The sequence below is a fragment of the Rhinopithecus bieti genome, unplaced genomic scaffold (assembly GCF_001698545.2).
Source record: "Rhinopithecus bieti isolate Rb0 unplaced genomic scaffold, ASM169854v2 scaffold_31842, whole genome shotgun sequence".
NCBI classification, from domain to species: Eukaryota; Metazoa; Chordata; class Mammalia; order Primates; family Cercopithecidae; genus Rhinopithecus; species Rhinopithecus bieti.
Window position 1 is genome coordinate 184144 of NW_016813497.1, and position 10074 is coordinate 194217.

General features: G+C 51.7%; 1 protein-coding gene across 7 annotated transcripts in view; it reads right to left on the reverse strand.

Annotated features, from left to right (window-relative positions):
• Positions 1 to 7754, reverse strand: part of KSR1 (kinase suppressor of ras 1) — a 177509-nt gene extending 169755 nt beyond the window's left edge. For all 7 annotated transcript variants that reach the window (XM_017848540.1, XM_017848537.1, XM_017848541.1 and 4 more), the window contains exon 1: positions 7453 to 7754. In XM_017848540.1, coding sequence (XP_017704029.1) covers positions 7453 to 7683 — 231 coding nt within the window. In that variant the 5' untranslated portion in view covers positions 7684 to 7754. The remainder of the gene's footprint in view (positions 1 to 7452) is intronic.
• Positions 7755 to 10074: the final 2320 nt, after the last annotated feature.

The window sequence follows — 10074 nt, forward strand, 5'->3', positions numbered from 1 at the left end:
AAAAAAAAAAAAAAAAAAAACAGAAAAAAAAAAGGCCCACCCATGACACACCCCAGATGGCTCTCTAAGAATCTCTCCAGTCCTCAGGGTCCCTAAGGCATTGGGACAGAGCTAGGAAAGCAAACCCATTTGCTTTCTCCTGCAGGAAACCCCTTGAGGGCAAGACCCCACAATCAGAGGAGGATGGAGTGGCTCACCCTCAGTCAACAGGCCAGGCTCAAGGTGGTATAATGTCTTAATCAAGGGTGTGGGCCTCCAGGTCTGACGCCCAACTCAGTGCTCCTTTAATAACCACCCCTTGTTAATTGTCCTTAACAGGGGTTCCTGGCAAGTCAGTTCTCCCTCAGGCCTTCAGTTTCCTCACCTGGAAACTGAAGATGAGAGGGCTGAACCAGATGGAAATTCCAAGACCCTCTGCAGCCCTAGGAAGCCACAACTCTACTAAATCATCCCCAAAGCCAGGCACCCCAAATAGCACTATGATCAGTATTTGTAGTTAGGGATGCGACCAAGGATGCAGTTAAAGTGACTTTCATGAGCCTCAAGTGATCAAGAACTCACCATATGGTTATGTACTACCAAAGCTGATCAGTCCCTGGACACGGAGACCTGAAATCCAGCCCCTCCCTCCGCTATCTTGGAGCAAGGAAAGGGCCTTCTTCTAATCGGTCAGCCCTGGGGGCCCCCCTTTGCTACAGGTAACCATAAAAACTAGAAGCCACAATGCCTGACACATAGCCCAGAACCTCAGACACAAGCAACCACAAAACTAGAAGCCATAGTTTCTGACACTTATCCCAGAACTTCAGCCACAGGACCATGTCCAGCCTCTTTTTTTTTTTTTTTTTTTTAAACAGGGTCTTGCTCTGTCATCCAGGCTGGAGTGCAATGGTGCAATCTCAGGTCACTGCAACCTCCACCTCCCAGGCTCAAGCGATCCTCCACCTCAGCCTCCTGAGTAGCTAGAACTACAGAAGCGCACCACCATGTATGGCCAATTTTCTATTTTTTGTAGAGCCGGGGTTTTACATGTTTCCCAGGCTGGTCTCGAACTCCTAGACTCAAGTTATCCACCAGCCTCAGCCTCCCAAGGTGCTGGGATTACAGGCATGAGCCACCGCACCCAGCCCCAGCCTCCTTTTTAAACTCTTGGACGTCAGTGTGATTACAGATGCAGTGGCAAAGGGATAAATGTATGAAGGCTGCCATTCCTGCTTAGGAGAGGGGGATTTATGATGCCACAAATATATTAAAGACTAGGACAGATATTAAATATATTCATACACTTTGACCCGGCAAATCTCACTTCTAGGAAGATACTTGTTGCAGCATGGTTTATAAAAGCATGACTTGGAAACAGCCTGAATGGTCCACACAGGGAAACCGGTTAGATGAACTTGTGGTGTGACCACACAATGCAGCCACTAATAGTGCTGATGCATATGTATATGTGCTGATATAGACAGAAGACATTTACAAGGCAATGCACATGGTATGTGTCACAAATAGACACATGTACATTTGTATGCAAATGCAGGAAAAATATACAACAAAATGTGCACGGGAATTAACTCTGAGAGGTCGCATTATGGGTGATTTTCACTGTGGTACATCTAGTACTTTCTTTTTTTATAGTGAACATATATCATTATGTATTTTTAAAATATTTTAATTAAAAGTAGAAAGGTAAAGAATATACTTTAACTTTCTTTATCAGAGGAACTGTTTATCAGAGGAACTGTTCAGAAAGAATAAGACAGGTAGCCATTTAAAAAATTATGAGTAAGCTGATCTCTAGGCAGCTTCTCCTTTTTCAGAATGAGACAAGTGCAGAGCTAGCTGCATCATGGTGCTGAGAGAGTCCTGTCTTTGAGGATGTGCTGGCCTGGACATTAGGGAAGCAGACCCATGCCCGAACCCTGAGGCTGCACAGCCTGGGTGACCACCAGGAAGCCCAAACATCTAGACCTGAGCCATGGAATGCCCTCAGCTCAGCTCTTTTTATTACTGGCCATCTCCAGCAACCACGGCCCTGCACAGAATCTCCCCACCATAGCGACAGCTGTGGAGTTCTGAACATAAGTTCTCCATAAGACCAGTCAACCCGGGTTCAACCACCTGCTGAGACAGTCTCTCTATCCCTTTGAGATGCAATTCCCTCATCTGCAGCATCAGGATAAAGCCTCATAGCATCACTGTGAATGTTAAGGTGCAACATATGCTGAGAGCCTAGTGGAGTGCTCAACATAGAACAGGTGATCAAGCACGTTCCTCATCTGTGTCTGCTCTCTCTACTCAAAGGTCATTCCCCTAACCCCAAAGGCACCTATGCAGCTTTCCCTTTGAATTAAATGTAAAAAAGATATCTCAACCCCAGCCTATTCTGAAGGATGGCCTTTTTAAAAGGCACAGCTTAGAGAGACTTGGCCACAGGCTTTGCTGCTTCTCCCCAGCATTACAGACACTGCCACCGTGGGCCAGCTTCTCCGCATGGTCCATCTCCAGACACATCCAGCGGGCAGGAGTAGAATACCTGTGGTGCAGAATGCCACTTTCCTGGATTTTGAGGCAGCCCAGACCACTCCGAGAAGAGGAAACAACCCTGACGTGGAAGAAGGCATTCCCATAGCTGCAGGCAGCAAACCACACCTCCTGGTACCCACATCAACCCAAGCTGCAGATCTGATAAGACCTCTCTCCAGCACCACCCAGCCCTCCCCAGGCTCACAGCCACTGCGGTTCCCCCTCTAGGCTGCCTCTGAGAAACATTTGGGAGGTAGGTTTCACCAGGGAAAAAGTTACCCAGGTGAAAGTGGACACAAAAAGGGCCTGAGCCCCAGCTCTGTATCTCTTCAGAGATGGCTGGAGCCACTTGGCCAGAGGGTTACAACTGTGGCCACAGAGCAGAAGCAGAGAAATGCCACACTTCGAGACAGTGGCTGGCTGGGAAAGGAAAACCAGGTTTCAGTCTCCTTTCTGCCAGGGACCTGTGACTTGGTAGAAGTCCCCAAGACTCTGGGAATATTTCCTAGAAAACCAGGAGGTGGCTCACACTTGTAATCACAGCACTTTGGGAGGCCAAGGCGGGTGGATCACTTGAGGCCAGGAGTTCAAGACCAGCCTGGCCAACACGGCAAAACCCTATCTCTACTAAAAACACAAAAATAAGCTGGACATAGTAAGGCATGCCTGTAATCCCAGCTACTCAGAAGCTAAGGCAGTATTGCTTAAACCTGAGAGGTGGAGATTACAGTGATCCAAGATCATGCCACTGCACTCCAGCTTGGGCAACAGAGTGGGACTCTGACTAAAAACAAAAACAAAAACAAAAAAACAGGAGGTTGGATGGACCAAGGGTTCAGTGGGGTTCCCAATGCAGGGTCCTGCAAGCTGTGATACTAGAGTCATTACTGTGCCCTGCCTGGCTCCTTCATTAGACTAGAAGTGTCCTTAAACCCCACAGACTGGGAGAGTAGCCCACCTACTTCAGAGCCCTTGCTAGGTGGCAGCCAGCCAGGTAAGCACATCGATAGTAACTAAAGGTCTGTCCAGGGAATGAGCCTCCACACACCCTAAGGACCCAATCTGCAGGCATGCCACCCCTCCCCTCTCCCAGCAGTTCCATCGTCAGATGCTCCTGGGAGGCATAGGGAGAGCTCAGGTCCCCCACAGAGCAGGGCTCTGACCTCTGCCACAGCAGAGCTGTGTGAGGGCCAGGTCTCTCTGACTTTCCAGGTGGCAGGAGGGCCTCCCTTCTGACCCCTTGCGGCTCCAGGGCAGCTGCTCAGGAAAGCGGCCCAAGGGCAGAGACTGAACCTACCACAGTTCCCAACATTGCCTCCCCCAGCAAAGCCTGATGGTCAAAGTCCTTCAGCCCCTTTGTCCACATCAGCTTGCTTAGGAGGGATTTTTCTCCACAAGAATACAAGGTGGGGAGACTCAGCACGGCACAGCCTGTCTCTGGAAAGTACTAGTAGGCTGGCAGGAAAGGGCAAGTCACAATGTCCCTGGAACATACATCTCCATGAGGCAACATGTGTCTGCTTCTACACACCCTTGTCTCCCCAGCACTGGCCAGATTCAAAGGAATGAAGGTAATTATTACTGGCATAGGTTGCAGGCCCAGCTATGAGGCAGGCCAGGTGTCCCTCCGTGAGCATATCTGGGGCATAAGAACATTCCCGTTTGGCTCGGTGGAGTTTTCAGACCCCTAGGAGGGTCTAGCAGAGACAGAACACCAGGTCCTGCCATGATGAAGTAGCCTCACAACTGTTTACAGATTAAGACTCTGGTTTCAGATTGTGCCTCCCTCCCTTTCTATTTAGAGAGGGAAAAGGTGTATGAGGAAGACTGCTGATCTCCAGGAATGTGTGTGAGATTGAGAAGAGTCAGGTACGCTGCTGGGCACATAGGAAGCAAACGTTAAGGCAGCTCCTTCTACCCTTTTCCATACAAACTGGACCACGACACAGAGAAAAGCTATCCCCAGGCAACCAGACACGCTGACCCCCCACACCCCATCACAACACGATTTCGGGCAGCAGCAGCCCATCTCTGGTCAGGGACCTCCACGGACATCTCACATGCTGCTTCTCCCACTGAGTGCTTATATAATGAAGGCCAGAGTGAGTTGGGGCTCCTAAGATTCTAGATAAATCCGACACAGTTACACAGGCCAAGCCCTCCCGGTCAGATCTTTCTTCAAAAGCCAGGAATCCAGTGTTGCAAGCACAGTCTCTGAGGTTATGAGCTGGTGTGTGGGGAGCCCACAGAACAGGAAAGAATGCTGGAGTGGACACTGCCACTGGCCCACCTGGCCCCAGAACAAGCTGCTGGGGGTGGACAGCCCCACCCAGCTTACTGAGATTGTTTCCTGGCTTGTGTCACCCACCTGTATGAAATGAGAGGCAGCTGCAGAAGTACCTTTCCCTAAAATCCAGATTTACTGATCCATGAAGTAGGGGTTAAGTCTCCCTATCGAGGGTCTAGTAGGGGTTGTTTCCCTACTGGTGGCCTGTGCCATAAACGCTACTGGACCCTCCCTAGGCAAAGCTGCCAGGCAGACTCTTTTGGTAGTAACAGCATGGACTGAAAGACAAAACGCTGCAGGTGTGAGCAGTCTCGTTCATATTTTACATACAGGAGAGCTTGAGATTCAGAAGTCATGGGACCTGCCTAAGGTCACACAGACAGAACCCAGGCCCAATATGAAAGCCATGGGGCTTCCTGTTCACCACGCTGCTCCTATGGCAAAGATTCTTATAATAAACTTAACCCCTATGTTATGGGTTCAGTAAATCTGTATTTTAGAACCTTTCTTAAAGAGGGTTATTCTTAAACAGGGGTAGTATAAAAACAATCACAAACATTTGATTTCACCCAACCAAGTCTCATTCTCTAACCCAGAGAATTTCGAGCTTCCAGAGCCCTCAGAGATCCACTCCAGCCTTCTTGTTTTGCAGGTGTGGAGGCTGAGGCCTCTGGGATGAAGTGACTCATTCAAACTAGCTGGTGGCAGCCCCATGGAACTCGCTCCAGGGGTCTAAATTCCCATCCCCCAAAACAACCCAAGCCCTGCCTTTTCAGGAAGTGGGTGAACCCGAATCCACATCACGGTGGGAAGAAGAGGGAGCTGCAAATCCTCTGTGGGCCTTCGGATGAGTTCTCTGCCACCAGGGATGATTGTCTAAACACTCAGGAGGGAAGCCACTGAATAAACCAGCTCCGAGGCTTAAATAGCTGGATGCTCTGGGGTGTCATGAACGCCACACCGCCATCAAAATGAGGGACTCTGGAAGTTAGGGTAGGACAAAAGGCCATTCCAGAGAATGCACAGCAAGTGGTTCTCCTATACATACTCTGGGAGCCAGGAGCCCTTCAGAGCAACGTGGGGACAATTCCACAGAGGCCAACACAGAGAGCATTCTCCAAACCCAGCAACACCGCAGTCCAACCACGCACACTCTGCCGGACAGCGACCCCTCCTCCCAGAACTGAGCCTCACAGGCCCCCTATTGTGTCAGCCTAAAAACTGAACTTTGCTGGGCAAACACACTCAGCTGTGTTCAAAAAATCCGTTTCTCTCAATACTTGGAAAACTGCAGCATGCATGCAGAAAGGCCGGCTGTAGGGGGTTTTGTTTGTTTTTTAAGCAAAGCCTTGGTCAGTACAGCTCTAGCAACTGTAATAAAAAATAATAATACCCAGCACTGACTGTATTCTTCCAACGTCCTGTGGTTTTATAGCTTTTAAGAAAATAAAACTGAGGGAGAGGCACCCCCGAGCATTTGGGATCAAACAAGGATTCAGGCTTGTGGCATGCCTGGAGGAAGGATTGGTCTTGTAATAATTACCGAAATCACAGAGGGCCTTATGACAGCTGGCAGAGGCAATTAGCAATAAGGGGCGGGGGGAGGGTTTAGGGGGAGGAGAAATTGAGGATCTAATAAAACAAAACATCCCCAGACCTGCAGGAGGCCAGATGTGGCAGGGCAAGATGGTGAGAGGTTCCTTGTTCAAGATGGGGCAGCTATTAACTGGTCTGACGTTTCACCGCCCCGTCCCTGGCCCAAATCACATTTGGAATCCACTAGTTGCCCTCATTTGTGTATGGACAGGGTGCCCCAACAACCCTCGGGCTGGTTTTTCCAAATCCTTCTAAGACTTCCCAGCTAAAATTTGAGAGAGGAAGGCCCGCATATCTTATATCTTCTTTACACTCCAGGCTGTCTCCATCAGAACCCCTTAAACAGTGTCATCTTCCCACCAAAGGCTTGCTTCCCCAGCATAATCCTTCCTAAGCCAAAATCCAGTCTTTGGGGGGAAGCAGGGGGAGTCGGCGGGTAATTATTAATACATTTTAAGCAGCGAGCCTCCGTGGCAACGTGAAAGGAAAGCACCAAACGCCTGAATAGCAAAAATGCAGTTTCAGCAACACTTTTTGAAAAGCGGCAGACACGACCTGGGAGGAGAGGAAAAGAAGGGACAGGACGGCGTCTAGGGCGTGAGGGGAACAGGGGACTGCAGGCCTGCGATCACGCTTCAGGGGAACCTCCTTCGTCACCCTGGCCCACGGGTGCTCGGCTCAGTCACACAGGGAAAAGTCCAGCTTGTGACTCAGTGGGACAACGAGTCCTGGGGCCCCGCAAACTGGAAATGGGGTGGGGACGGAGAAGGGAGGAAAGGGGATGTCCGCGCGCAGCCCACTCGGCCCACGGGCCCCTCGAGCCTCTATCCCAGTTCCCACCACGCACCCGCCCCGCAAATCCTGCCCAAGGTGAGGGCTGGTCCTAGGTCCTCCGGCTGCCGCATCAGCGAGTGCAGGAGCGAGGGGGAAGCCTCCAAGGGGGCGATGCGGGCTCAAGGATGCAACTCGGCCAGGAGTGAACTGAGGCCCGGAGGGAGGTGTCCGGGCCGCTTCTCGAGCCCAGCCCGGGTCCCCGACCCCCTTACCTCCAGGGTCCGGATCTCCTGCTGGGTAAGGTCGTTGGACACAGCGCACTTGGTGCGCAGCCCGCGCAGGCTGCCGATAGAGATGTCGATGAGCTTCTGGAGCTGCCCGCACTGCTGCAGCGCCCGGCTGGCCGCGGCCCCTGCGCCTCCCTCCGCGGCCGCCGCATCCCCCCCGCCACCGCCCTCCTTCTTCTCTCCCATCGCCGCCGCGCGCAGCGCCGCTCTATCCATGCCTCGGCATCGGGGCCGCGGCGGCCGAGGCGGGGAGCCCGGGGCCGCGGCCCGCCTCGGCCAAGGAACCCCTGAGCGGAGAGATTGGACAGGAGCGCCCTCGGCGCCTGCCGGCCGGGACGCCGGTTAGAGCCGCGCGAGCGCTCCCGCCCTCCCACCCACGGCAGCAAAGCGAAAGCCGCGGCGATCCGACGGCTGCGGCTCCCGGAGCCTTTAAGCGGCGGCGGGGGCCGGGTCAGGACGGCCGGGCATGCTGGGACTTGTAGTCCACGCCGCGCACCTGCTGCCGGCCCCCGCCCTCGGGGCCCCGGACAGCGCCCGCGCAGCCTTCCCAGCCTTTCTCTCCCCTCCCCTCCCGGCGGCCGCGGCTGTTCAGGCGGTGAGGGCGGGCCCCGACTGGGAGCCCCGGGTGGGGCTGCTCCGCGCCGGCTCCTCCCCTGGGCGCCGAGAGTCGAGGGAGCAGCCTCTCCCGGTCCACCTCCGCCCTCCACCCGGCCTAAGAGCTTCCCGCGACCCCCGGATGGGGCGGCGCCCTCTGGACGCCCGGCGGGTGTACGTCCCGCAGTTCCTCAGCCGCAGCCCAGCCCTGGAAGATGGGGACCAGGGAGGTTCCAGGATTTGTATGTGGGTTTAGGGGCTGCCATCTAGTGGGAAGGGGCTTACAGCACTTCTCCTGTAACTGGCTCACAAAGCGCTCTGCTCTGGACTGCCTGCGCCAGAAGGATTGCTCAGGCTTGGAGAAAGACGAAGGGCTTTCTTCTGAACCACATTTACCTACCAAAATAAGTGTCCCATTCCTCCGCCATTCCCAACCCACCAAGTCAGCGCAGACACTGGGGACAGCACACTGAATTGTCGGTGGCTTCGCAAGTGGCCAGGACTCAAATTCTGACTCCACCACTGTCTAGGGTGAAACCTTGGGCACGTTCGATTTCCTGTGAATGCCCGAGTCTCCTCGTCAAATAACACTTTCATAGGTTTCCTATGAAGAAGGGTTAATACATGTACAGCACCTAGATTGATTACTGGCACATGTGGTCGCTGGATAAATGTTAGCAATTCTTACTATCTAACCTCAGATCTGAATGTAGCCCTGGACCCAAGTAGTGGCCATGGAGCAGTACAGTACTGCCAAGGACTGGTAGTCCTCTGTCCTCTGTGCCTTTCTGTGCCTCCTAACCCAGCAATCAAGCCTCGCCCATCTGTTCACCCTCCTGTCTCATTAGTTCACCTCGTGTGTTCTATTATCTGGCAAAACTGAAAAACCAAGTCTCTGATCAAAGCTCCCACACCTTCATACTTTCAACATCTGTCAACCAGAAAAAATGTCTCCCCCCTGAATTTTCTCTTGTAAGCTGCTTGATTGCAGAAGCCACTAGCTAGTGTATCATTGTACCCTCTTCATAGTGCCAGATACAGTGATGACACACAATAAAGGCTCCAACGTGCCTCAGGAGCTCTTTCCGCAGGTCCTGTGGGATGTTTCTTTTACCTCTCAGGCCAGCCGAGGGTGTGTGTGTGTGTGTGTGTGTGTGTGTGTAGATAGTTGTTTTTTGGGTTTTGTTTTTGTGTTAGAGGATGAGAATTGGACAGGAGGTGGGATCCAAACATTATAGACACTAAAACAATCAATACTGGGTGGCAGTTTATATTACACCTTCCTTTAATGTTTATATTACACCAGCCTTCAAAATAAATTAAGGGCTGAGCACCGTGGCTCAAGCCTGTAATCCCAGCACTTTGAGAGGCCAAGAGGGAAGGATCACTTGAACCCAGGAGTTCGAGACCAGGCTGGGCAATATGGCAAGACCCTGTCTCTAAAATAATAATAATAAATTTTTAAAAATCAGGTCTAGAAAGCAAAACTATAACTTTAAAATGTGTTTTTGCAAATTAACCACTCCTTTGGAGATTTTCCAAATGCAAGGAGGTTCCTCCCTAACCTGGCCTTTCCCATTGAGAGTCATTGGTCCAGTCCTCACTCAACTTGTAAAAAGACCCCTGCACGGTATTATGAATTTCTCAACCTGTTACCTTAACCCCACCCAACTCCTTGCAAAGTAGTAACTATTATGAAGGGGAAACTAGTTGTGGTTCTCAAACTTGAACATGCATCAGAATCTCAAACAGAACATGCATCAGAGGACTTGTTAATTCCCAGAACCATGGACCCCACCTCTATAGTTTCTAATTTTATTGATCAGAGGACAGGGCAGGAGAATTTGCATTTCTATCAAGTTCTCAGGTGGTACTGATGTGGTTAGTCTGAACCCAGTCTCAAGTCTATGCTTTGAGAAGCCTAGGTACAGAGGAAGGTCAGTGGGCAGAGAACTATCTTAAGGGACTATCCACAATCCAGCCTGGCTGGTTCAGAGCCTCTGTCCAGCAGCC